The 27,925-nt window shown below is 42.2% G+C and overlaps 1 protein-coding gene across 1 annotated transcript in view; it reads right to left on the bottom strand.

The window, feature by feature from the left end:
• The window catches only part of aldh1a3 (aldehyde dehydrogenase 1 family, member A3), a 147,360-nt gene that overhangs the window by 52,916 nt on the left and 66,519 nt on the right, over window positions 1–27,925 (bottom strand). The window contains exons 3-6 of the mRNA XM_072564898.1: window positions 27,374–27,514; window positions 5,165–5,294; window positions 4,945–5,006; window positions 2,215–2,343 (exon numbers count right to left, since the gene is read on the bottom strand). Coding sequence (XP_072420999.1) covers window positions 2,215–2,343; window positions 4,945–5,006; window positions 5,165–5,294; window positions 27,374–27,514 — 462 coding nt within the window. The remainder of the gene's footprint in view (window positions 1–2,214; window positions 2,344–4,944; window positions 5,007–5,164; window positions 5,295–27,373; window positions 27,515–27,925) is intronic.

The raw sequence follows: 27,925 nt of genomic DNA, 5'->3' as shown, positions 1-27,925 counted from the left end.
CCTCAATTGAATGTCCCTCCAACAAACTTGTAGGATATCCATTCCAGACTCAACTCACTTCTTATGTGAAAACAATTTTCTTATCTTGAATATGTTTCTTTTATAAATCACTTTAAGTCTGTGTACTATAGTTGGTAATCCTTTTACCTGTGGAAACAGTTTCTACCTATCTACTCTATCTCCTCTCAGCTATCTGCTCTCCAAGGAGAACAGTCCCAAATTCTGCAAACTATCCTTATAACTGAAGTCCCTCATTCCTGAAACTGTTCTTGTAAATCTTTTCAGCATTTTCTCCAAAGCATTCACATCCTTCCGATAATGTAAGCAACACTCCAGCTGAGTTCTAATTAATGTCTTATGCAAGTTCAACATACCCTCCTTGCTCTTGTACGCCTTTTAATAAAGGATAGGATACTAAACATTTTATTAACTGCTCGCTCCACCTGTCCTTCCATCTTTAATGACTTAGGTACATATCACCCAGGTCTTTTTTGTTCCTGCACTTCCTTTAGAATGGTCTCCTTTATTTTATAATGTATCTCTGTGTTCTTTCAATCAAAATGCATACCTCGCACTTTTCTATGTTGAGCTTCATCTGCCAATTATCTTTTTGAAATACTGCACTATAATTTTCACCTACCAAGTTTTGTGTTGTTCACACTCTTTGAAAATGTCTTCATCCACACAAAGATTTTGATCATTAACGTAGATCAGAAAAGGTCAAGATCTCAATACTAACCCCAAGGACAAATCTTATTACAGTCCCCAATCTATTCACTGACTATTCCTCTCTGTTTCCTATCACTTGGTTAGGTTTGTATCATGTTCCTACTGTCCCTTTTATTCAATGAGCTCTAACTTTCTACACAGGTCTGTTGTATGGCACTGTATTGAACATCTTCTGGAAATCCTCATAGACCACATCAACTTTATTAGCCTCATTGATCCTCTCTGATAACACTAAAAAATTCCAACAATTTATTAAACATGATTTTCTTTTAAGAAAACATGCTGTCAATCCCTAATTAACCCACATATCTCCACATGACTAATAATTCTATTCTGAGTCTATCACTCATCCAGGTGGGATCCCATGGCACTGTTTGAAGAACAGAAGGAAATTGTCCCAACTACTCTGGCCAATATTTATTCCATGTAGACAAACAGGAGGCTGAAAGAACACAGCAAGTCAGGCAGCATCAGAAGGTGGAGAAGTCACCATTTCGGGTATAACCCTTCCTCAGGACTAGATGTGGGAGTTGGGGGAGCTACAGATAAAGAAAGAGGGGTAGTTGGGGTGGGGAGAGTGTCAGATTGCTGTGGTAGTGATAAGTGAACACAGGTACTGAGCACGACCTGCTTGGCCAATGGGAGAAATTAATCCGGTTGGTAGCTGGAATGGAAGGGCTGGAAAAGGAGCCGGGGGATGGGTGGGAATATTATTTGAAATTGGCTAACTCAGTGTTAAGTCCTCTGGGCTGTAGGCTGCCCAGGTGGAAGTTGAGGTGTTGTTCCTCCAATTTGTGATCTGATTCACTACGGCAATTTAGGAGGCTGAGGATGAACATGTCGAAGAGGGATTGGGAGGGGGAGTTGAAATGGGCAGTGACTAGGAGATCAGGCTGGCTGTTTCTGGCCCGGTGATGATACTCAGCGAAATGTTCACCTAGTCCATGTATGGTTTCACCGATGTAGAGAAATCACATCAGAAACACAGGATGCAGTAAACTACGTTGGAGGAGATGCAGGTGAACCTCTGTCTCACCTGGAAGGACAGCTTAGGGCCCTGGTTGGAGGTGAGAGAAGTGGTGTACAGGCAGGTGTTGCATCCTTTTTGCTTAAGGGGAAGATACCGGTCGGGGGAACCAGGTCATACCTGCTGCCTGTGTGCACCTATAAGTATCTCACCATTCTGCTACTCTTCCCACCCTATCCCACCCCCTTTATCTGTAGCTGCCCTTACCCCCACACCTAGTCCTGAAAAAGGGTTATACCTGAAACTTTGACTTCTCCACCTCCTGATGCTGCCTGGCTCGTTGTGTTCTTCCAACCTCCTGTTTGTCGAATTTAAATTCCAGCATTTGCAGTTTTTTAGTTCTAACTATATTTATCCCATGACCAACATCAAAAAATTCGATAAATTGACTTTTAAAACTTTGTTCATGGTATGCGGCATTGCTGACTATCCCAGTATTATAGGTGAATGGTACTGACCTCCTTGATTAAGGCTCCCATGTAAAGTGCTGTGAGGGGAGTCTGTTCAGCTGGTTTAATCACTATGGTATTCCCACAGCAAACTGCTGGAGCCACTTTCCAAATGAACATCAGCAGGGGGAAATTCCACTGGAGAAAGAAGCACATTGTCAAATCAGATTAAGTATAGAAATAAAGGGTTGTTAGGAGCTAACATTTGTGAGTGAGACAGTCAAGGGAATAAGAAAAGCACTGGGAGATAAAAAGGTGAGAAGGAGGAGAATGATAATCAAGAATAGAATGTGTAACAGTAAATGACCAGTATCTCTCTATATTTCACAAATAAAACACAAAAATTGCTGGAAAAACTCAACTCTGTTCTGAGGAAGGGTCACTGGACCTGAAATATTAACTCTGATTTCTCTCCACAGATGCTGCCAGACCCGCGAAGCTTTTCCAGCAATATCTGTTTTCGTTTCTGGTTTCCAGCATCCACAATTCTTTTGGTTTTACTCTCTATGTTTCTCCACATTTGGTGACATACTTTATGAATGCTGCAGCTATTTGTCTCACTGATTCTTCTATTCTTTTTCTGAAACTCTTATTGGAGGCAATGTTTTCACTGGGAGCTGGAGTGAAGCCAGCAGTCTCTGAGGGATTGGAGTGTGACTGTGTGAGCAAGCTCAGATCCAATAACATCAGCCTCACAGGTGTCAAGACAAAGACTCCTTTTCAGGTCTGTTAATTTGTGATTCATGCATATATTTAGGAAATGATGTGGATCTCTGCAATTCTATTACTGGCTTGAAGGATAATAGGCTTTGCACAAAACACAACAAAATACACCTCTCTTGAAAAATGCCCTTTGAAAGGTGTTGTTGCCTACAAACATACAGGAAAGATCAAAGCGTTTGATAAACTGATTGAACTGTTGTACACACAGCTATGAAACCCTTGACTGAGAGCCTGAATTACTAAACTTCTCCTGTACAGATAGCAGATTCAGTTTATTGGTCAAAAGTGTTCACGTTGGATTCACTCCAGGTTTTAAGAGTGCAAGAAACTTCTGAACGGGGACAAAGATTAACAGTAGATTACAGGCAAAGAGGGGAGTGTTTGGGGTGGATCTAGTTGCTCAGGAACCCATTCCTTTCTATCCATCATCAAGAACTTCAACAGGAAGGGAATTGATACTTTATATTCTGGGTCCTGACTTTGTCAAATGAAGCTAATTAAATGCAGTCACAACACTGTGAGAAAGCTCGGCGGTTCATTGGTTGTGTTATCAATTCATGTGCCATGTCTAGAAATGGGAGATAACTAATGATAGCAATTAGAGAATATAGGGGGTATGGTTAGTAAATTTGCAGATGACACCACAATTGGTGGTGTAGTGGACAGCGAAGAAGGTTATCTCAGAGTATAATGGGACCTTGATCAGATGGGACAATGGGCTGAGGCGTGGCAGATGGGGAATTTAATCTAGATAAATGGGAGGTGCTACCCTTGGTTGGGAAAATCAGGGCAGGACTTAGACACTTAATAATAAGGTCCTGGGCAGTGTTGCTAAACAAAGGGACCTTGGAGTGCAGGCTCATAGTTCCTTGGAAGTGGAGTCGCAGGTAAACAGGATAGTGAAGAAGGTGTTTGATATGCTTGACTTTATTGATCGGTACATTGAGTATAGGAGTTGGGAAGTCATGTTGCGGCTGTACAGGACATTGGTTAGGTCATTTTTGGAATACTGCATTCACTTCTGGTTTCCTTGCAAATGAAGGATGTTGTTAAACGAAAAGGTTTAGAAAGGATTTACAAGAACGTTGCTAGGGCTGGAGCGTTTGAGCTATACAGAGACGCTGAATAGCTGGGGCTATTTTCTTTGGAGAGTCAAAGGCTGAGGGATGACCTTACAGAGGTTTATAAAATCTTGAGAGGCATGGAATAGTCAAGGTCTTTTCCCCAGGATAGGGGAGTCAAGAACTAGAGGGTATAGGTGAGAGGGAAAAGGTTTAAAGGGCAACTTTTTCATGCAGAGGATGGTGCATGTATGGAATGAGCTGCCAGAGGAAGTGATGGAAGTTGGTGCAATTACAAATTTAAAAGGCATCTGGATGTATATATGAATAGGAAGGTTTTGGAGGGATTGGGCCAAATGCTGGCAAATGGGACTAGATTAATTTAGGATATCTAGTCAACATGGACAAGTCGGACAGAAGTGTCTGTTTTTGTGCTGTGCATCTCTTTGACTCTATACCTTATTTATTTGATTGTGGGATGTGAGCACCTCATGGTGGGACATCATTCATTTTCAATCCTAATTTCCCTGATGTTAAGATGAGGGAGGGGTATGTTGGTATTTGGGGTGTGTCACTGTTAAGGAGGAGCTGGTGTTGGGTGCCATGAAAAACATTAATGTAAGTGAGTCCCAAGACCTTATTGCATCTTTCTCACAATACTGAGGGAGGTAGAGTGGAGCTTGCTGGACATTGACAGAGATCTTTGTATCCTCTTTAGCCACAGTTACAATGTTTATAGCTTCTGGAGTTTTGTTAATTATATTTTGGTGACCAAGGAAGAATTTTCAGACATTAATTTAACAGAGTACACTTGCAAAGAACACTTCTCCTTACATCAAAACTACTTCTTAAAAACATGATGTAGTTATTTTCCTTTAATTGGATCCCTAGTAATCAACTTAAAAATAAAGATTAAGTTCTTGTGTCACTGAATGAGTTTCTCATTCCAACTCACTGGAATAATCTGTCCACAGACACCAATTGGTTCATGTCTTGTAAACATCACAAAATCACCATCTGCCAATAGAAAAGCATAAAATTAACAGACAGCTTCCAGAGTTTAGGTTTATAAAGTTGAGGGGTTGGGGTGGGTTGGTGCATGGGAGTTAACAGATATTTCTACTCTAAGCAGCAAGATTTGCTAATAAATGTTGTAATGTGCACAACAGACTTACCTACTGGTATACTTTGCCCGTGAATTTTATCTGCCCATCCAGCATAGTACCGCAGTGTCCTTATGCAGCCTTCTAAGTCAATGGCAAATGATTGCAGAAAGGGTTTTCCTGTGTCCATGGTTTCCAGAGTCTGACAAGTTTAAATAAAAGTGGATTTAGAACAAATTGGTTTATACACTGGTTAGCCCTCAAAAATAGGAAACAAAGATTGCAGTGTATTGAAAATTGCATTGTGCATTTTAGCCACTTAAGGCTGCCAATATAGACAATAAAAGATCCTGATTCTGAATGCATCTTCTTGAATATCTCTTTGTATCTTCTTGAGAACTTCATCGAAATTGTAATGCATGATTAACCTATGTCCATTGAGTGGAATTAAGTAGTGTGTCAACTTCATCTATCTGCCAAATATAACAAGGTCAAGGAGTCAACACTGCTAACTGTGCTGTTCAAACTGCTACCTGAACACAGGACCCAGTAACATACACCCACAGTAACATACACCACAGTAACATAAAATCAGCATCCACCCCAAAAGGATGCACTTTTTAACAGCAGTCAGTGCTGGGAGTCATTCTGCCACTGAATTTGATTTGGGAATGACTGAGGAATGACTGATGTTGAGAGAGGTTCTTGGTGAAGGAGACCTAAACAAAATGAGATGCTTCATTATGTTAGGTAATTGGAGAGTCTCCTCGCCCCAATGAATGGGAAGTGATAACAGTTAGCAGGATCCACAAGAGTAAATTTAGTGTAGTTTTGTCAGTGTAGACTTGATGGACTGAAGGGCATCTTATAATGTTTGATTCTATGCTGGAAAATGTTAATGACCTCATTCAAATGGTTATTCTTTTCATGGGATGTGGGCACACATTTGTTGCCCATTCCTAATTGCCTTTGAACAGAGGGGCTTGTTCCGCCATGAGGTGAGGATGGCAGATTTCATTCTGTAAAGAGTATTAATGACTCAGATAAACATCAATAATCGTTTAATGTTCTCTGTCAGACTAATTCAGAATATCAGCCTGGGCTTCATAAATTATGAATTTAGTGACAATGCCATGATACTGCTATCTCCTCAAGGTTCAATTAAGGTCAGGAACTGTGTCTTCAGATATTGGATTCTGACTGCACTTGTAAGCCTCATTCATTGACTAACATACCGTAACCCCATTACCAATCCATAAACAATCTTTACCATTCTGAACTCATTCCTAATATTTCTTGCATTACTTCACAATAACATTGTTGCAAACGTCACCATGCTTCTCACGGTGAATAGCTACTAGCAGCTATTCAACAGTGTCTACTGCAAAGAGTTCACACCACATTCATTGGATGCTTCCATTCTCCTGTAGAAAGTGGCACACAACTGGACAGTCCGGCAGTACCGAGCAGGATACAGGTGACCTGGAGGTCTCAGCTCACTGGGAAAGAGGCAGTGCTGGATATGGTGGGAAGGATCAATACTGAGGCTGTGGTTACTAGTGAGACTGAAGCCATTGAGGATAATGGGGTCCTCGTTCTCAATCTTCTGTCTTATGTCCATTTGCCTGTACTCTGCCAATCTCCTTGCCTCACAAGCTGTCAGCATGGATGTTCTCCCCTCAGCTCAGCCCAACGCTTTCCCTGATTTCATTTCATGTGTCAAATAACCTCAGCCTGTCCAGACTCTTGTGGAAGAGCAGGAAGACTGTGATGATGAAGACTGGCTCACACTCAGTTTCGCTGTCACAGCCATCAGCTCAAACATTGACACTGTTTATAATTTAGAGAAAAGCAGAGAGGTGAGATCTGCAACTGGTGAGACACTGGCAGCCAGCGTGGGGTGAGAAGGAGGACAGCAAAGGTAAAAGAAGGAAAGATCACAAGGTAATTTTGCCGCAGAGGATGCTGATGAGAAGTTTGATGGATCATGCGAATATAAAGCTGATGGGTTACTGACTAAAATATATGGTGTATTGGTAAAACCTGCCAGAAAGGCAACATGCAATATCAAGGAGCACGTTCTCAAAACTCACTGAGCACATACAAGTTTAACAATACTGTTGTAGGGTGGAGCTCAGTATTTCCATCCTGGAGATTGAGGCTAATTCTAATGCCATTTGAGTGAAATCAATGAAATGCTGCTCCGATAACTTTATGGAGTTTGAACCAGCATAGGGCAGTGTTACTACTCCCACCTCACTGTTACACACTGTCATTACTTGCTTGCTGTTGCTGTCAGTTAGTACTGATTGGATATTGAGGTTTGTGCCTCAGGGATATGTCAAGATGGCTCCCAACAGATTCTGGGTATGAACAGAAGCTTTATTTTCATACATTTACCACTTAGTTTCAGTTTTACTGTAGCTACACCTACAGGCTTGACTGAGTCTTCAGAACCAATTGACATACACAACAAACAGTGAACAATGACACAATGCTGTGACGATGCAGTCTGAAGCCTGATTCCAGGCCTAAAGCTGCTGGAGGACCACTGCAGTCTCCCTTATTGTGCAGAAAGCTATTTCCATCGGTCACATAGCAGTGACTGGGGAAACATCTTACACAAATACCAGGATGTGCACAGTCACAGCGAAAATGATTTGATTTCCAAATGTGAATTGAAATGTACACTTTCTCCTGGATTTTTGATCTAAATTGTCACAAAAGGACAATATGATAGTCAAATGCCATGGGAAGGAAGGAGCAGCACTGATGTCACTACCTACAAAGTGACAACAGCACCAATGCATGCACAGCAGTGAGGGGGACGCTGAAGATGAAGTGGAGACTGAAAGAGAGGAAAGTGAGTGGCTGAGAGACACTGAGAATAAGGTGGAGGCTGAGGGGCTCATGGAAGGTGAGGTTGAGGGTGAGGAGAAGGCTGAGGGGCTCAGTAAGGATGAGGGGCTCAGGGAGGCTGAAGGAGTGGACGCTGAGGGTTTGGAGGTTGACAGCACGAGGGTGATGGTGAGAAAGCTGAACGTGAGGGACTCAGGGCCCAAAGCGGAGGTTGAGGTAATTATAGATGCCCTATAGTATGAAAACAGGCCATTCAGCCCACTGACTCCACACAGACCCTCCAAAGAGCATCACATCCAATCCCACCTCTTCCTCCCATCCCCATCCTCTTCCTGTATCCTTGCATTTCCCAAGGCCAATCCACCTAACCTGCACATCTTTGGATTGTGGGAGGAAACCAGAGCACCCAGAGGAAACCCACACAGACACGGGGAGAATGTGCAAATTCCACATAGACAGTTGTCCGAGGGGAATTGGACACAGGTCCCTGGTGCTGTGAGACAGCAGTGCTAACCACTGAGTCACATGCCATTGTGGTGCTTCCCTTCCTGGTAGTGTCTGCAGAGTGGCGGTCCTCTAGTCTGGTCTGGTTCCAGCCTCTGCACTACTTGAACATGGGCCACCTGGAGGCCATGACCGGGACCTGGCGCTGCCCCTTCTCCCAAATTCCTCACCCCCACCTCTGGCCCCCTTGCCCCCCTCCTTTTTCAGATTCCAGTCTATCCATGCACAGTGCAGCTGTTTTCAGCCATCATTCCTTCACTGCACTCAGCCTGACAGATCACACATCACACTGAGAGTGAATGACAGCAGGCAGACTGTGAGGCCTGTTTAGGGCATGCAGCACCAGTAAGGTCCAAGTGTGGGCCTGTACCATTGACTGTCTACAAACACCTCAGTCTCTGAACATGGATTGAACCAACAGCATTAAATGAAACTAGCTTGAGTTTAAACAGCTCCAACACTCTCTCTCTCTCTCTCTCTCTCCCCCTCTTCACAGACAGGACAAAGGGGTCAAATATGAATATACTGAAAATAAATCACACTGTGGATTAGCAGCCAATCACGTATTTTTAATGCATTAGCTCTGGTGATTCATTGAAATCATCATATTTAGCTGGCAGAGTAAAGTTAACACTAAGATACCACAGTGATAACCCTACATTGGCAAAGCTCTTTGAGTAAAATTTGCAAACTCGCTTTTTAAATTCATTTACAGCTGGGCCAGTGTTTATAGCCAATCCCTAATTGCCCTTGAGAAGGTGGTGGTGAGTGCCTTCTTGAACCACTGCAGCCCAGGTGCTGTTGGTAGACCCATAGTGCTGTTGGGGAAGGAATTCCAGAATTGATCCAGCAACACTGAAGGAGCAACAATATATTTCCAACAGGATAGTGAGTGGTTTGGAGGCAAACTTGCAGGGGGTGGTGTTCCCATGGGACTGCTCCTCCTGTTTTAGATGAATATGGTTGTGAGTTGGAATACACTATCTCAAGATCTTTGGTAAATTTCTGCTTTGCAACTTGTAGATAGTACACACTGTTATTAGTGAGAGTTGGTGGGGAGAGAGTTGGTGCTTGTGGTAATGGAGCCAATCAAGAGGGCTGCATTGTCCTGGATGGTGTCAAGCCTAACTGTTGCTGGAACTGCACTTTTCCAGGCAAGTCAGATATATTCTATCAAGTGACCAAGTTAACTAAACACTCGGGCTGCACAAATGCAAGGCACTGACTATCTCCAACAAGTTGTTTTCATTTGATTTGATTTGGTTTGATTTATCATTATCACATGTACAGAGGTACTGAAAGTTTTGTTTTGCATGTAGTATAGGCTGATCATACCAAAGTACATCAGGATAATTGAACAGGGCAAGGGATACAATACTAAAGCTTCGAATAGACTTCGAATTGAGGTTTAAGAGATCAGAACGTTTGTAAGGTATGCAAAAGTAAGATCTGCCATAAAGAGCTTGCAAAGAGTCGCCATTCATCTACACCATCTTGAAAAAGTGAGAATCTAGCCATCACTTCTTGAACTCAATGGTATTACTGTCATTGAATCCCAACTTTCAGCATCCTGCGGGTTATTTATTGACCAGAAACTCAACTGGATACACCACATAAACACAGTGGCTACAAGAGTAGACTAGATCCTATAGATCTAGCAGTTAGTAACTCACCTGCTAAGTCCACAAACCTGTCCACCATCTACAAGGCACAAGTCATGGAATACTCCTCACTTGCCTGGATGGGAGCAGCTCCAATAAAATTCAAGAAGCTTGACACCATCCAGGACAAGGCAGCCCACTTGACTGGCACCACACGCATAAGCATCCATTCATTTAGAGTCATAGAGATGTACAGCCCGGAAACAGACCCTTTGGTCCAACCCGTCCATGCCGACCAGATATCCCAACCCAATCTAGTCCCACCTTTCAGCACTTGGCCCATATCCCTCTAAACCCTTCATATTCATACACCCATCCATTATGCCTTTTAAATGTTGCAATTATACTAGCCTCCACTGCTTCCTCTGGCAGCTCATTTCATACACGTACCATCCTTTGTGTGAAAAAGTTGCCCCTTAGGTCTCTTTTATATCTTTTCCCACTCACCCTAAACCTATGCCCTCTAGTTCTGGACTTGCCCATCCCAGGGAAGAGGCTTTGGCTATTTATCCTATCCATGCCCCTCATAATTTTATAAACCTCTGTAAGGTCACCCCTCAGCCTCTGAAGCTCCAGGGAGATCACCCCCAACCTATTCAGCCTCTCCCTATAGCTCAAATCCTCCAACCCTGGCAACATCCTTGTAAATCTTTTCCGAACCCTTTCAAGTTTCACAACATCTTTCCAATAGGAAGGAGATCAGAATTGCACGCAATATTCCAAAAGTGGCCTAACCAATGTCCTGTACAGCCGCAACATGACCTCCCAACTCCTGTACTCTATACTCTGACCAACACTCAGTCAAGACTTTATGATGCTAATTTGTTGACAGATTTCTGCTAGAATTATCTACTACACTTTAGAGATGAGGTATCATCAACTACAAATATGTCTGTGTAAGAATGGTGTTGAGAAGAGGATGGTGACTCTTGCCAGTCATCAAACAGCTGTAGCCTGCCTCTACATGTATGACATCTCTAAAAATACACAAATAGCTTTCAGTCAGAGCTAACCTTTACCCTTGTTTATTCTCATCTCATAAAAACAACTCAGTAATGCATTTGGAAAAGCATGGCCTAATTAATGACAATCAGCATGGTGCCACTATTTAAGAAGGAAGGAATAGCCAGGGAACAATAGACAGGTGAGTCTGACATCAGTGGTGGGCAAGTTGTTGGAGAGAATCCTGAGGGACAAGATTTACATGCGAATGGAAAAGCAAAGATGGATTAGAGATAGTCAACATGGCTTTGTGCGTGGAAAACCATGTCTCACTAACTTAACTGAGTTTTTTGAAGTAACAAAGAGGATTGCTGAGGGCAGATTAGTGATGTGATCTTTTTGTACTTCAGTAAGGCGTTTGATAAGGTTTCTCATGGTAGACCGGCTAGCAAGGTTAGATCACATGAAATACAGGAAAAAGAAACCATTTGGATACAGAACTGCTCTAAGGTAGAAGACAGAAGGTGATGGTGGAGGGTTGTTTTTCAGACTGGAGGCCTGTGACCAGTGGAGTGCCACAAGGATCGGTGCTGGGTCCACTGCTTATCGCCATTTATATAAATGATTTGGTTGTGAACAAAAGAGGTATGGTTAGTAAGTTTTCAGGTGGCACCAAAATTGGAGGTGTAGAGGACAGAAACAAGGTTACCTCAGACTACAACAGGATCGTGATCAGATGGGCCAATGGGCTTAGGAGTGGCAGATGAAGTTTAATTTAGATAAACGTGAGGTGCTACATTTTGGAAAGGCAAATCAGGGGTGGACTTATACACTTACTGGTAAGATCCTAGAGAGTGTTACTGAACAAAGAGACCTTGGAGTGCAGGTTCATAGTTCCTTGAAAGTGGAGTCGCAAGTAGACAGGACAGTGAAGAAGGAATTCATATTGCTTACCTTTATTGATCAGTGCATTGAGTATAGGAGTTGGGAGGTTATGCTGTGGCTGTAGATGACGTTGGTTCGGCCACTTTTGGAATATTATGTGCAGCTCTGGTCTCCCTCCTATAGGAAGGATATTGTGAAACTTGAAAGGGTTCAGAAAACATTTACAGGGATGTTGCCAGGGCTGGAGGATTTGAGATACTGGGTGAGACTGAATAGGTTGGCACTATTTTCCCTGGAGCATCAGAGGCTGAGGAGTGATTTTATAAAGGTTTATAAATCATGAGGGGCATGGATAGGGTAAGTAGATAAGGTCTATTCCCTGGAGTGTGGGAGTCCAAAACTAGAGGTTTAAGGTGAGAGGGGAAAGATTTAAAGGGGACCTATGGGACAACTTTTTCACGCAGAGGGTGGTACGTGTATGCAAATGAGCTTCCAGAGGAAGTGGTGGAGGCTGGTAACTATAATGTTTAAAAGGCATCTGAATGGGTATATGAATAGGAAGGGTTTGGAGGAATATGGGCCAAATTCTGGTGAATGGGACTAGATAAATTTAGGATATCTGGTCAGTATGGACTAGTTGGTCCGAAGGGTCTGTTTCCGTGCTGTACATCTCTATGACTATGAGTCTAAGTGTGAAGTGCTACACTTTGGGAGATCAAATGTTAAGGAAAAGTATACAGTTAATGGCAGGACCCTGAACTGTACTGTACAGAGGGATCTTGGGGTTCAACTCCATAGCTCCCTGAAAGTGACCAAGCAAGTAGGTAGGGTAGTAAAGAAAGTGTATGGTCTGCTTGCCTTTATTGTTCGGGAACCGAGTTCAGATGTCATGTTGCAGTTTTATAAGACTTTGGTTAAGTCACACTTTAAAAATATTGCATTCAATTCTATTTGCCACATTACAGGAAGGATGTGGAGGCTTTGGAGAGGGTGCAGAAGAGATTTACCAGGATGCTGTTTGGATTACAGCATATGAGCTAGAAAGAGAGGCTAGAAAAACTCGGGTTGTTTTCTCTGGAGCAGCGGAGGCTGGGGGAGACTTGATTCAATTCTGTAAAATAATGAGATGGGGAGATAAGGTTGATGGTCAGAATCTTTTTCCTAGAGTTGAAATGGCTAAAACTGGGGGGCATGCATTTAAGGTGAGAGGGGAAAGTTCAAAGGAGATGTGAGGGTCAAGTTTTTTATACAGAGATTGGTAAGAGTCTGGAACATGTTGCCAGGAATGGAGGCAGATACAAGAGGGACGTTTAAGGGACTTTTAGACAAGCAAATCAATATGCAAGGAATGGACCAAGGGTAGGCAGAAGGGTTTAGTTTAATTTGGTATTATGTTCGGCTCAACATCGTGAGCTGAAGAGGCCAATTCCTGGGCTGTACAGTTCTGTGTTCTACATTCTACATAGCTGGCTGATCAGCTGCTTCGTACAAGAGTCATTGTTCTTGGATTCAAACATACTGCCCTTGTTCAGCCGTGTGTGTTATTATAATGCTCTTCATCCCTGTTAAATGTGTGTTAGTAAAGCAGGTCCCTTTAAGGGTCAACCAGAACAGCTCCAAAGTTGATTGAGAGCAGGTATGCTCATTGGGCATTGTATTTAAGAGAGGAGCTGTTTTGTTTTTCGAGAGTTGGAGGTGGGCTCCCCTGAGTTGGTGTGTATATTATCTTCCACTCCAACAGGACTTTGACTCAAAACCTCCTTTGTTTTCTCCACCCTTTTCTTTCCTGTCATGGTTGTGCTGCTCTGGTGGGCAAAGCTGGTTAATTGTTACTTGTTTAATTGTTTAAATTAGTTATTTCAGTCGTGGCATTGCTGACAGCAGGTACCCACCAGAACTCCTTAACTAGAACAGGATCTAAGGATTAACCATTTAGGCTGTGCACCCTGAGCAAAAAGGACTTGGTTCTCGTTCCTGACTAACTAATCAAAAGAGTGATTTGGTGATGGGTTTAAAAAATAAGAAGAGCTGGATTCTTCCTCAGTGGGAGGGTGTTGGCTTCTGGATTGGGAAAGAATCCAGAAGGGAAAGGTGGAAACTCATTTTTGTGCTAAATTATATTTTTAGAATAAAAACGTTGTAAATCACTGAAAGTTTTTTGCTGCTGACATATGGCTATCAGTCTGTTAAACATTTATTAACAGAGTGGTGGTAACATAGGTTAAAGCCAAAAAGCGAAGCTAACTCAGTGATGACACATTCTACAATTAGTTTTTAGAATAGATTCATTGAAGATTCAGGAATAATTCAGCTTCCAGGATAGAACTCCATCAGCAGGAAGCTTTGCAGAATGACTATTATCTCTACATAACTATTGTATTTTTTTACCATCAAAGGTAACATTTGGCCTGATTGAGGCTGAATGGCCCCATCTGTACAATCAACGATACCCTATACCCTTGGGAAACTGCCGTTGTCAAAGAATCCTAGCTGCCTGGGTGTCTGTGGCTATGGCTTTGTGCCAAGGTGTTCATTGCAGGGCATGTGCTTGAGCAGAGCTCCAGTGATAAGGATCAGTGCACTGAGGAATGCTTGCCTCCTGTCAAATCAGCCATGGCAGCTTGAAGCAACTGTGAAATACAAACATTCAGGTCTGTACTCGTTTAAACATCACTGATAGATCTGTGCTCAGGATGCACAGCACAAATGGTTAATTCTTGGGTCCTGGGCTAGTTAAGGAGTTCAAAATGGGTACTTGCTGTCAGCAATGCCAGACAACATGGGCTCTTTCTCAGTCTGATCCATTTCATATTTTCTTCTTATCTCCACCATCAGAGTAAATGCAGCCTCAGGTGAGCAGAGGTGGTCATCTGCCACCTCAGTGATCAGCTATTATGACAGAATGGTAAAAGCTCTCCCAAATTCTCTTCCGTAAAGTTTATGCGTTCCAATCCAGAATATATCAGGATGAAATGAGGACATGCTTCTACACACAAAGGATGGCAGAGGTTTGTAACTCTCTTCCACAAATGGCAATTGCTGATAGAATTGTTTATTTTAAAATGGAAATTGAATGATTGCAGTTCACAGATTCATAGGGCCTTCAACCCATCAAGTTGCATCAATATAACTACCACTAAAGGTGCACTAATCCCAATTTCCTGCATTTGTGTCATATTCCAGAATATTATGATATCTCAAGTGCTCATCCAAATATTTTCTAAAGTTTGTAAGGTTTCTGGCCTCCACTATCTTCCCTGGCAGTGCATTCCAGATTCCCAGCACCTACCGAGTGAAAAAGTTTTTTTTCCCAAAACTCCTCTGAATCTCCTGCACTTCACCCTAAATATAGTTGCTCACTATTCACACTGTCCTTACCCCTCATAATCTCATACACCTAAAATATGTCCCCCCCATTAGTTTTTTCTGTTCGAAAGAAACCAATCCAAGCCTGTCTAGTCTCTCCATAAAACTCAATTTCTGCATCTCAGGCAACATCCTCTTCTGTACTCCCTCTAGTGCTATTACGTCCTTCTTGGAGCGAGGTGACCAGAACTGCACACAGTACTCCAGCTGTGGCCTGATCAATGCTCTACACAACTCTGACATTACCTCCTGCCTCATATACTCTATTTCACGACTAATGAAAGCAAGTTATCCATTTGTCTTCTTAATTACCTTATTCACATGCTCTGCTGATTTCAGAGATCACTGAATAATTTCACCAAGATCTCCCTGTTCCCTTAAGCTGCCCACCGTCCACCCGTTTATTAAATATTCCACCATACTGTTTCTATTCCAAAGTGCATCACCTCGCACTTATTTGTGTTAAATGCCCTTTGCAACTGGTCAGTTATTCTGACTAACCCATCTATATCTTCCTGTAACATATAACCATCTTGTTCACTGTTAACCATTCTACCAATCTTGGTGTCATCTGCAAATTTGCGTAGCATTCCCCTGTATTTTCATATATATCATTTATGTACAGTATATAGTGAAAAATACAGGTCCTTGTTGTACAGTGCCTCCAGTCACTCGATCAACCTTCTACTAGTACCATTTGTGTCCTATTACTAAGCCAGTTTCTGATCCATCTTGCCAAATTTCCGTCCATTCCATATGTTTTAACTTTCTCAATCAGCCTCCCACGTAGGACACTGTCAAAAGCTTTGCTAAAATCCATATAAACTACATCAACCAAAGTTCCCTCATCTACACATTTGATCACATTTTCAAAAAATTCTAACAAATTTGTTTAACATGTCCTTCCTCTGACAAAGCCATGCTGACTATCTCTAAGTAACCCATACCTTTCCAAGTAGGTATTAATTCTTAATTCCTTAAAAATTTTCTCCGATAGTTTCCCTACCGCTGACATGAGACTCACTGCTCTGTAATTTCCTGGTTCATCTCTACCATCTTTTTAAAAGGTGGAACCACATTAGCTGTCCTCCAGTCCTCTGGTACTTCCCCTGTGGCCAGACAGGAATTAAACACTTGCGTGAGGCCCCCTGCAATTTCCTGCCTTGCCTCCCACAGCAGCCTGGGATGTAATTAACCCAAGCGGAGGATTTGTCTGTTTTTAAGCTCGACAGAGCCTCCAATACTTCACTTCCCATGTCAAACTGTGCAAGTTCCTCCCAGTCCCTTTTCCTGAACTTCATACCTACATACCCCTTTTTCAGAGGGAAGACTGAAGAGAGATATTCATTCAACATGGTTCCAATCTCCTGCGGTTTCACACACTGGTTGCCCCCTTGGTCCCTCATGGCACTACTCTTTCCCTGGTTAACCTCTTCCCTTTAATGTATTTATAAAATATCTCAGGATTCTACCTAATCCTGTTTGTAAGTCTTTTCTCATGCCCAATTTTGCTCTTTTAATTGTTTTCTTAAGTTCACTCATGCACTTTCTGTATTTTTCTAGGGTCGCAGATGAAGTGCTCCCTTTGAACTTGCTAAAAGAACTCCTCTTCTTCCTCATCCAGTCCTGAATTCTCCTAGTCATCCAGGGTTCACTGAACTTGTTGCTCTGACATTTCCCTCTAAAGGGCACATGTTGGACCTGCACTCCCCAGCTCCTTTCTGAATGTCCCCCCTTACTCCACTGTAGATATAAGCTGTTATCCAAATGCAGTAAAGGACAAGTTTGTAAATGGGCAGATTGGTCGCCATCTCAAGCCATAGTGGAACACGTTCTGTCAGTGAAACTGTCTACTTCAGTCCTATGTTCATTGGCTTGAATTAAACATTCAATACTTTGAACTCACAAGTCTTTGCTTCTGAAGTGAGTTTACCAACCACCGAGCCAGGACTGGTACCTTCGCCTCTGACAGGGACCTCATCCAGCAGCATTTGCTCTTACACAACACAGCGCAGTTCGTGGAAATTTCTATAATCTCCTCCCCCTCACAATGTACAAAACCATCAGCCCCTCTCTCCCCCCCCGAAAAAAAACTACGCTGCGAGTGGACACCAGTTGCCATTGTGCTAATCCCTAACACCCCTAGTTACTGGGATGGTTAGGGCCAATGAGCGATTGAGCCTTTTTTCTGAGCACAGTCATAAGCAGGTAGCATCAAGGACAGCAACTTCCAGGCACAAGGAAGACCTTTAGAAAGGTCTGTCACTGGATTAGCAGCCTGTCTCCACTGATGTGGTTTACGATGACAGAGGTGGTTGCTGACAAACCAAATGTTTGCAATCATCAAAGATACGTGTGTGTTTTATTCCTGTTGACATGAAAAGAACTTGAAGTTTTCACATCAGATGAACCACACTGTATGCTCCTGGCCAGGTGTGTTTGAACTCGGCTCAAAGCTATTTATTTGCGATTGAATTTCGCTCTGCTACTTTTCCCTTGTAGAATGTATTTGTAGTGGGATTGTATCATTTTTCTCCTTTTTAGTAATAGAGCCAACCTTAATACAAAAGAATTGATCCTGTCCTCAGATACTTTGTTGTCTGTCATTCCTTTAATTTATGAATGCCTTTGTTTAATGAAAAAGTATCTCACCAGCAATTTGCCTTCACCTGGTGAAAATTAATTTAAATTGATATCTTGTGCTGTGATGTAAGATAATTGTGGTGTTTGATTAACCCTAATAGGTTCTTCTATGCTTGATGCTGTCTGATTTTGGAATTCATAAAAGAGTGAGGAATCACCAATGGCAGCTTATTAAAAGCTGGTACAGTATCTACACAGTTATGGTCCTGGATCACCAACTCTGAGGTCATAAGTTCATATTCCTCCTTGGTACTTATGAAGTCAAATTGAATAGATAATTTGTGAGATGATAGCAGAAAAATAAAGGTAATTGTTACAAAAATCTGAGTTGCTCATTATGTCCTTCAGGGAAAGGAGTGCGCGCACACACACACACACCCTCACACACAAACACACACACACACCCTCACACACAAACACACACACACACCCTCACACACAAACACAAACACACACACACACACCCTCACACCCTCACACACAAACACACACACACACACCCTCACACACAAACACACACACACATCCTCACACACACACACACACCCTCACACACACACACACACACGACTCCAATCCTCACTGTGTGGCTGACTCTTCAAGTTCTTTGAAGTGGCCTGCCACTTCTTAATAAACCAAGAAGTTTATTAAAGATAGATAATTGGACAGACTTACTGCATTGAGTCAAGCATCTCTTAATTAAAGAATAGAGCAGTCTATAAGATGACCAATATACTTTACAGTGAAATCTGGTTGAGACCTGTCTCACACATGGTCAAGCAACAGCCGTGTTATGAATGCCAGTCACCATCTCAAACTCCTCCATCACCAATCCTGCATGTCCACCAGTTCCATTGGTGAAACAGGCCCTCCACAAGTGGGAGCTTCAACAATATGACAGCAGCCTTTGGACTCCAAACCCCATATGCCTAATACCTTCAGATGCTCCCCCCTTTCTGCTTTTGAATTATTTCTCCTCTTGGTTGACTATCATTTGAAGAAATCTTTGAACAATGTTTAAGCAGAGACTTTATTCCAAATGTATATATATGTACTTGCAAACAAGAATGATTCAGTGTTGACACTGACTCAACTGGTTGAGTGCTCAAACTGCTAGATTGAGTGTTTTTCAGGTGGCGACGGAACAAATGTGAGGAAGTAATACACTTTAACATTTCATCAGCAAACTTTTCACAGACAATGAATACATCTTACTTGTGAACATAAGGTCTTACAGTCTGCAACTAGAATTGCATCCTCCATGGATCCATAGCGTCCAGGCCTAGTGGCAGGATCACCCTCAACAAGGAGACTCATCAGGATTTAATATGGAGTTTTTATGAGAATTCCTGAAGTAGCATCAGGTTTAGAATAAAGCTTGAATCCAGTGAAGGCACTAGCATGATGAACACCCGCAGCAGCTGTTATAGACAAGATAAGTAGTCCCAGAACCAAGAAAGTTCTGTGATCCATTAAATGCTTTCTGAATGGTTGTGGAGAACTGGACATTTAGGAGGAGGACTGGGGGCAACTATTATTGCCTCTAGCTTCATGGTAGATTGCAGTACCTGAGGGCATAACTGATGTGATTGTAATTATCTTCAGTCATAAGTGGCAACTGAATGAACGTACTCAGCTTCATCCTGAAGTCCCCACCATGATGTACATCATTGTCCAGCCACTTCAGCTCACTCCATATAATGTTAAGAGGTAACAAATACATTAAACAAGGTAATAGCCAAGGGTTCTGATAATAAACATGAAGTACAGCAGAACAGGCCGGAGGTTTCATATTCCATATGTTCGGTCTCCACCTATCTCATCACCGTTGCCCTGGACACATCCACTTTCTGTGCATTGTTAGACTCTGTCTGATGTCCAGTATCAGTTGAAGAGGAATTTCTTCGAAGTTATGTCTTCTGTTGCCACCCCAAACTCTTTTCCCTAATAACTGACTCCATGCCTTCTCCTGGGAATTAGCTGAGACTGATCCAGATTGGTTATAGCCTTGACATCGCATTAGATTCCAAATCATCATAAAGAATTGAGTGGCACGGTGGCTCAGTGGTTAGCACTGCTGCCTCACAGTGCCAGGAATCCAGGTTCGATTCCAGCCTCGGGTGACTGTCAGTGTGGAGTTTGCACGTTCTCCCTGTGTCTGCGTGGGTTTCCTCAGGGTGCTCTGGTATCCTCCCAGAATCCAAAGATTTGCAGGTCAGGTGAATTGGTCATGTTAAATTTCCCATAGTAATTAGGGATGTGTAAGTTAGGTGCATTAGTCAAGAGTAAATATAAGGCAGGGGAATAGTAGTGGGTGGGTTATTCTTTGGAGGGTTGGTGTGGACTTGTTGGGCCGAAGGGCCTGTTTCCACACTGTAGGGATTCTAATTCTAACCTAGTGCCACTTGCTAACATTTGGCCCATATCCCTCTAAACCCTTCCCATTCAGATGTTGTGGACACTGTTTGGATAATGCAAACTTTCTACTGAACGGGTATAGTGATTTTCTATTAATGATTTTCTACAGTGTAATTTTCTATAGCAGTTTTCCATAGCGTAATTTTTTATAGCACGCGGTTGCAAAGGGACATAACTATCGCATTATAGCAGAATGACCTATACAGCCGCAATATGACCTCCCAACATCATTCAAACTCTCTTCTATGTCTTAACAAATTTCTCTATCATTTCATTCATTGTAGAGTCATAGAGATGTACAGCACGGATACAGATCCTTCGGTCCAACTCATCCATGCTGACCAGATATCCTAAATTAATCTAGTCCCATTTGCCAGCACTTGGCCCATATCCCTCTAAATCCTTCCTATTCCTTTACCCATCCAGATACCTTTTAATTGTTGTAATTGTTCCAGCCTTCACCACTTCTTCTGAAAGCTCATTCCATACACGCACCACCCTCTGTTTGAAAAGGTTGCCCCTTAGTTCCCTTTTAAATCTCTCCCCTCTCACCCTAAACCTTACCCACTAGTTCTACACTCCCCCACTCCAGGGAAAAGACCTTGTCTACTTACTCTACCCATGTCCCTCATGATTTTATAAATCTCTTTAATGTCACCCTCAGCCTCCGACGCTCGAGGGAAAACAGTCCCAGCCTCTCCCTATAGCTGAAACCCTCCAACCGTGGCAACATCCTTGTAAATCTTTTCTGAACCCTTTCAGGTTTCATGCAATCCTTCCTTTAGGACCAGAATTGCACACAGTATTCCAAAAGTATCCTTACCCAATGTCCTGTACAGCCGCAACATGATCTCCCAACTCCTATATCCAAGCTCTGACCAATAAAGGAAAACAATTAATTCTCAAGAAAGCAATGCTCTTAAAATTCTCATCCTTAATTTCAAATCCCTTTATGTTCTCACTTCTCACTGTCTCTGTAATCTCTTTACACCCCTATCTCTGTAATCTCTTCACTTCCCTTATCTCTATAACCTCTTCACTCCTCCCTATCTCTATAATTTCCTCATTCTTCCATATTTATATGACTCTCACACTATCTCTGTAATCTCATCCCCATAACTTGTGATCTCCTCACCCTCCCCATCTCTGTAATCTCCTCACTCCACTATTTCTGCAATCTCTTTATTTTCTCTGTCTCTGTAACCTCCCTCCACTCTCTTTCTCTGTCATCTCCTCTGGTTCCACAATGATCTGAGATATCTGAGTTGCTGCAATTCTAGCGTCTTGGGAATGCTTGATTTTTTTATTGTTCCCTCATTTGATGATTGTGCTTTCAGCTACCTGGATCCTAAACTCTCAAATTTTCTCCTTCAATTTCCATCTCTCTACCACTGCTCCTCCAAGATTCTCCTTAAAAGTGATCTTTCTCAGTCGTTTATACAAATATCTGTTTATCTGAGCTGGTGTCAAAGTGGTGGCATTTTGCATTGCTTTGTAATATTAATGGAGCTACACGGTGGCTCAGTGGTTAGCACTGCTGCCTTACAGTACCAGCGTCCCAGGTTCAATTCCAGCCTTGGGTGTGTGTGGAGTTTGCACATTCTCCCCATGTCTGTGTGAGTTTCCTCCAGGTGCTCTGGTTTCCTCCTACAGTCTAAAGATGTGCAGGTCAGGCAAATTGGCCATACTAAAGTGCCCATAGTGTTAGGTGCATTAGTCAGAGGGAAAGGGGTCTGGGTGGGTTACTCTTCAGAGGGTCAGTGTACATTTGTTGGGCCGAAGGGCCTGTTTCCACACTGTAGGGAATCTAATCCAATCTATATAATAGTAGTTGTTTTATGGCCTGCTGAACCCATGCAACTACAAGGCACAGGCAGGTGCATGATGAACTCTCACCTGGAAGGCTGCAGCGACAATAAAGCCTGAGAAACCTGATACCATCCAGGTTAGGGAGATTGCCTTAGTCAAGGTCACGGTTCTCAATATCCACCCCTCCACCTTCAGCTCAGTCTGGCTGTAGTATATATTAGCTACAGATTGCCCTGCAATAACTCACAGCAGTTATGGTATATCAGTTGCTCCTCTCTCCTCTGTGAACTTTTAAACTGAAAGCCACAAAAGCTGCAAAGTCATGGGAACGTTAACACTTCCAAGTCACACAGCACTTTAACCTGGATACTTACCACTGTTTCTTCATGGTTGCTCAACCAATACTCACAAGCCCCCGATCCTTTGGGAGCGCACTCACCACATGGAACATTCCAATTTAGAAGTCCCAGGGACAACTACTGTTGGGGAATGAATATATCCTCATCCATTATCTATGATTGATTAAAAATTTCTGACTTTCATTTAATCATCTGTGTGATTGATCATTAGGCACACCTACATACCCAAGCATACAAAAAAAAAGGTTTAAAAACACACATATCTATACCCATAGATAAACAGACATACATATTCAAATTCATTTACAATATATTGCATTTACAGGTACATACACATAGATGCAAACACACTTACATATGCAATGTTCAAATATATGTACCCATGTACAGGCTCGTGTACATATCAAAATATACATTTTTACATATCAGAGATGGACACATACAGATTTAGAAACACAAATATAATGGTGCTTTATTACAGTTCACTCAGGGAGTCTGAATTGCTGTGTTAACAGACACTTCGTATATTGGTACAAATCCTTATGGGTATTAATTATAGCATACTCCTGGTAATCCTTATCGAACTGCAATTGCAAGTACGCATGGCTCATGTCCAGCTTTGTGAAGGACAGCTCACCTGCCAGCTTTGTGTATAAATCCTCTATGTGAGTGATTGGGTATTTATCCAGCTACAAAGAGCAGTTTACCATTTGTTTAAAATTTCCATAAAGCCAAACCAACCCATCAGGCTTTAAAATCAGTATGACCATGCTAACCACTCCACAAACTGGATGGTTTGATGATTCCTTTGCTTTCCAGTCTTCCGATGTCTGCCTCAACATTTGTCCATAAGGTAAATAGCACCAGGTGGGCCCTTCAGAAGTGTGGGATCGCATCCAGGTCATTGTGCAAGGTGTTCTTGGTTCCTTTGATAGTCCCTAGACCTTCCTGAAAAATGTCTGGGTATTTACTCAGGACTTCACTCAGGCAGCCATTTTCTAATTGAAGAATTTTGAGCCAGTCTAGGTGAATCTTTCTCAACCAATTCCACCTCATTGCTCTTGGACCTGAGTCTTTTACCAAAATGAGTGGGAACTGAACCAGCTGCTTCTCATGAGAGACTGGAACTGAAGTTGTACCCTTAATCTGTAAAGGATTCTGGTATAGGTTCTTAGTTGAGCCAAAGTCTTGTACAAACAAAGGTGTTGGAAGTCCACAGTGAATTTTATTAAAGATTGGTTCTACAATCACTGAAACAGCTGTGTCAATATCAACCTCCATTAGAACCATGTGACCATTTAACTAGACATGTTTTGATGGCCAAAAACAGAAATTGCTGGAAAAGCTCAGCATGTCTGGCAACATCTATGAAGATAAATTAAAGTTAACATTTCTGGTCGAGTGACCCTTCCTCAGAACTGATTTACAGCATTCGTAGTTCTTTTAGGTTTTTATTTATTTTGATTGGTTCTGATTCAGGTGTTGTTATGTAATTCAACTGTTCCAAACCAGATGTAGGTGAACTTTCCAGGGTGCGTACTCTCCAAGAGGCTGGCCTATGGGTTCCCTCACACAATTTAGATCCAGGGGTCTCTTTTGCTGTCTCAAGTCAGCATACCAGCTGCAACCAAAATGGCTTGCTGGCCAGGATCCTGAAGAAAATTTTAACCATTTCTCCGAGGCTTGGCTTTGTTTTGGGGTTTTGCTGTGGGCTGACCTCAAGACTTTCTGTTCAAGATATGTCCTGAGTGTGGCAATGCAATTGCTTTCACTCAAATGGTGCTCCCCAAACTCAGTCAGACTGGCAAGGATGTCCACTTCCATCGGGATATCGTGCAACTCATATGCTCCACTTGTCGCATTTTCCATTGATAAAGCCAGTTGTAGCGCCTGTTTGAAGTCCAGTTGGGCTTCAGCTATTAAGCGCTTTTGCATGGTTACATCATTAATCAAATGGTCTCTCAGCATCTCATTAAGGGTTAAACCAAAGTCACATGCCTCTGCCAGTCCCCTGAGCTTAGTTAAAAGGTGATTGGGTAGCTTTTGGAAAGAATACTTAGGGATCGGATTTATGCGCATGTGGAAAAGCATGGTCAAATTAGGGACAGTCACCAAGGTTTTGTGTGGGGAAGGTCATGTCTTACTATTTTGATTGAATGTTTTGAGGAGATGACAATGAGGATAGAGCAGAGGATATTGTCTACATGGATTTTAGTAAGGCGTTCCAGAAGGTCCCTTGTAGTAGGGTCATCCAGAAGATTAAGATGCAAGGGATCCATGGTGACTTGGCTGTGTGGATTCAGAATTAGCTTCCCCATAGAAGGCAGATGGTTGTTACTCTGGCTGGAGTTCCGTGACTAGTGGTAATCCACAGGGATCTGTACTGGGATCTCTCATGTTTGTGATATACATAAATGAGTTGGATGAAAATGTAAGTGGGTGACTTAGTAAGTTTGCAGACGATAAAAAGATGGGTAGAGTCATCGATAGTGTAGAAGGTTGTCAAAGGATACAGCAGGATGTAGACCAGTTGCAGATATGGGCAGAGAAATGGCAGGTGGAGTTTAATCAGGGTAGGTATGAGGTGCTGCACTTTGGGAGGTCAAATGCTAAGGAAAAGTATACAATTAATGGCAGGACCTTAAACAGCATTGATGTACACAGGCATCTTGGGAATCAAGTCTATACCTCCCTAAAGTGGCAATGCAAGTAGATAGGGTGGTAAAGGTGTTTGATATGCTTGCCTTTACTGGTCAGGGAATTAAGTACAAGAGTCAGGATGTCATGGTGCAGCTTTATGAAACTTTGGTTAGGCTGCATTCAATTCTGGTTGCTGCATTACAGGAAGGATGTGGAGGCTTTGGAGAGGGTATGGAAGAGGTTTACAGAACATTGCCTGGATTAAAGGGTATGAGCTATAAGGAAAGGCTAGAAAAACTTGGGTTATTTTCTCTGGAGCAGCGGAGGCTAAGGGGAGACTGGATAGAAGTTTAGAAAATTAAGTGATGCAGAGATAGGTTGATGGTCATAATCTTTTTCCCAGAGCTGCAATGTCTAATATTGGGGTGGGGGTTGGGAATGCATTTAATGTGAGAGGGTGAAAGTTCAAAGGAGATGTGAGGGTCAAGTTTTTTTACACAGACAGTGGTAGGAGTCTGGAACACCCTGTCAGGGGTGGTGGAGACAGATATGTTTAGGGGCTTTTAGACAAACACATAAATATGCGAGGAATCAAGGGCAGGCAGAAGGGAATAGTTTACGTTGATGTCATGTTTGACACAACATCGTGGGCGCAAGCGTTTGTTCTTGTGCTGTAAGTTCTATGTTCTAAAAGTCCCAATTCAGATTCCTGTGGTTCTTGAATTGCCAAGTAATATTAATAGCATCTCAGAATTACAGGATGCTTGGGGTCACAATATTCCTTAAATAAATCAGTCAACTCTTGAAAGATTTTAGTGTCTGGTGCCTCAGGAAAATTTAAGTTCATTATAAATTTGCAGGTCCACAAGCTGTCAGGAGAGTTGCTTTTCATCTGCCCCAATGTTATTGCCTGGAGAAAATAACGCATTCTTTCCACGTATTGATCCCAGTCTTAACAGCATTTGATTAGCATCATATCTACAAACATCCAATATCTTCACAACCAACACTCAATGTGCATTAACTAAAAGATGCACTGCAGAAATTTACGAAAGATACTTAGCCATCACTTTCTAAACTCAAGAGCATTTCCACCTGGAGGGACAAGGCAGCCAATATATGGGAATGACATCATCTGCAAGATCCCCTCCAAGCCTCACACCATCCTGGTTTGGAATAATGTTCCTGTTCCTTCACTGTCGCTGGGTCAAAATCCTGGAATTCCCTCCCTAAGGGCATTCTGGGTCCACCTACAACACATGGACTGTAGCAGTCCAAGAAGGCAACTCTCCAAGGGCCAACTCGGGATGGGCAATAAATGCTTTTCCTCTGACCCTTACAATCAGTGCAAATAAATTAATTTCACAGGCAAGTCATCTCAACAAGACGGTTGCAGAAACTGGTATTAATTCTAGGATAGATTAGATTAGATTACTTACAGTGTGGAAACAGGCCCTTCGGCCCAACAAGTCCACATTGACCCTCCGAAAAGCAATCCACCCAGACCCATTCCCCTACATTTACCCCTTCACCAAACACTACAGACAATTTAGCATGGCCAATTCATCTAACCTGCACATTTTTGGACTGTGGGAGGAAACCGGAGCACCCGGAGGAAACCCACGCAGACATGGGGAGAATATGCAAACTCCACACAGATAGTTGCCTAAGGCGGGAATTGAACGTGGGTTTCTGGCATTGTGAGGCAACAGTGCTTACCACTGTGCCAACGTGCCGCCCGAAACACCGTGACTTTGTGCCAATCTTATTGATTATCCTTCATTCCATAAGTGCATTATTTAACTATTTTGGATGAATCTTTAATGTAATTTTTCATCATTTTTATGAAACAATATTTTGTGCACTATCAAAGCAGCAATATTTGAATCCTTTAAGATAACACTATCATTGAATACAATATCATTGTCATAATAATTGCTAATTATTTATTTTCTGTTAAAAACATTCCATGTCAGTATTACTCGAAGACATAAAACAAGTCTAATATTCTGTATGGAATAATCAATTAAAATGCAAGTTCACTAAAATTAGTTAATTGAAGAAGTAGAACTTTTATTCAAACTGATACAGTGATAAAGCATTGGAACTGAAATTCAATCTCGAATGCATCTGTGGTTTAATTCTCATATTCCTAGTCTGAGAATGCATATTTTATTTCATCTCATCTTACTTACAGCCAGAATGTGTCGGTCTCGCTCAATGAGGTCAGCCCATTTGTATAAGAGCTGTCCTCTGGCTGATGTATCTAGATTTCTCCATGGGGAGCCTGGCTGGAAAGCGTCTCTAGCTGCTTTCACTGCTTTGTCCACATCAGGCTGGGAATGAAGAACAGTAACAGTAGGTTAATGCTCTGTCTGTACAGTATTATCACTAATTACAATGAAACACATTGAGGAGAACTTCACCTTGATCAGCCGTTGGAAGTACAAGCTTTCAAAGCACTGCTCCTTCCTCAGGTAGCTGTGGAGCAGGGTCATAAGACACAGAATTTATAGCAAAAGATCACAGTGTCAAGCAACTGACACGATATATCCAACAAACCTAGATTGCTAGATTATAAAAGATGAAAGACTTAACAGCAATCTAGGTTTGTTCAGTATATCATATCAGTTGCATGATACTGTAATCTTTTGCTATAAATTCTGTCTTATGACCCTGCTCCACAGCTACCTGACAAAGGATCAGCATTCCAAAAGCTAGTACTTCCATTAGACTTGTTAAACTAT

Source organism: Chiloscyllium punctatum, chromosome 48, assembly GCF_047496795.1.
Source record: "Chiloscyllium punctatum isolate Juve2018m chromosome 48, sChiPun1.3, whole genome shotgun sequence".
Classification (NCBI taxonomy): Eukaryota; Metazoa; Chordata; class Chondrichthyes; order Orectolobiformes; family Hemiscylliidae; genus Chiloscyllium; species Chiloscyllium punctatum.
This window is presented reverse-complemented; position numbering and strand designations above follow the sequence as displayed.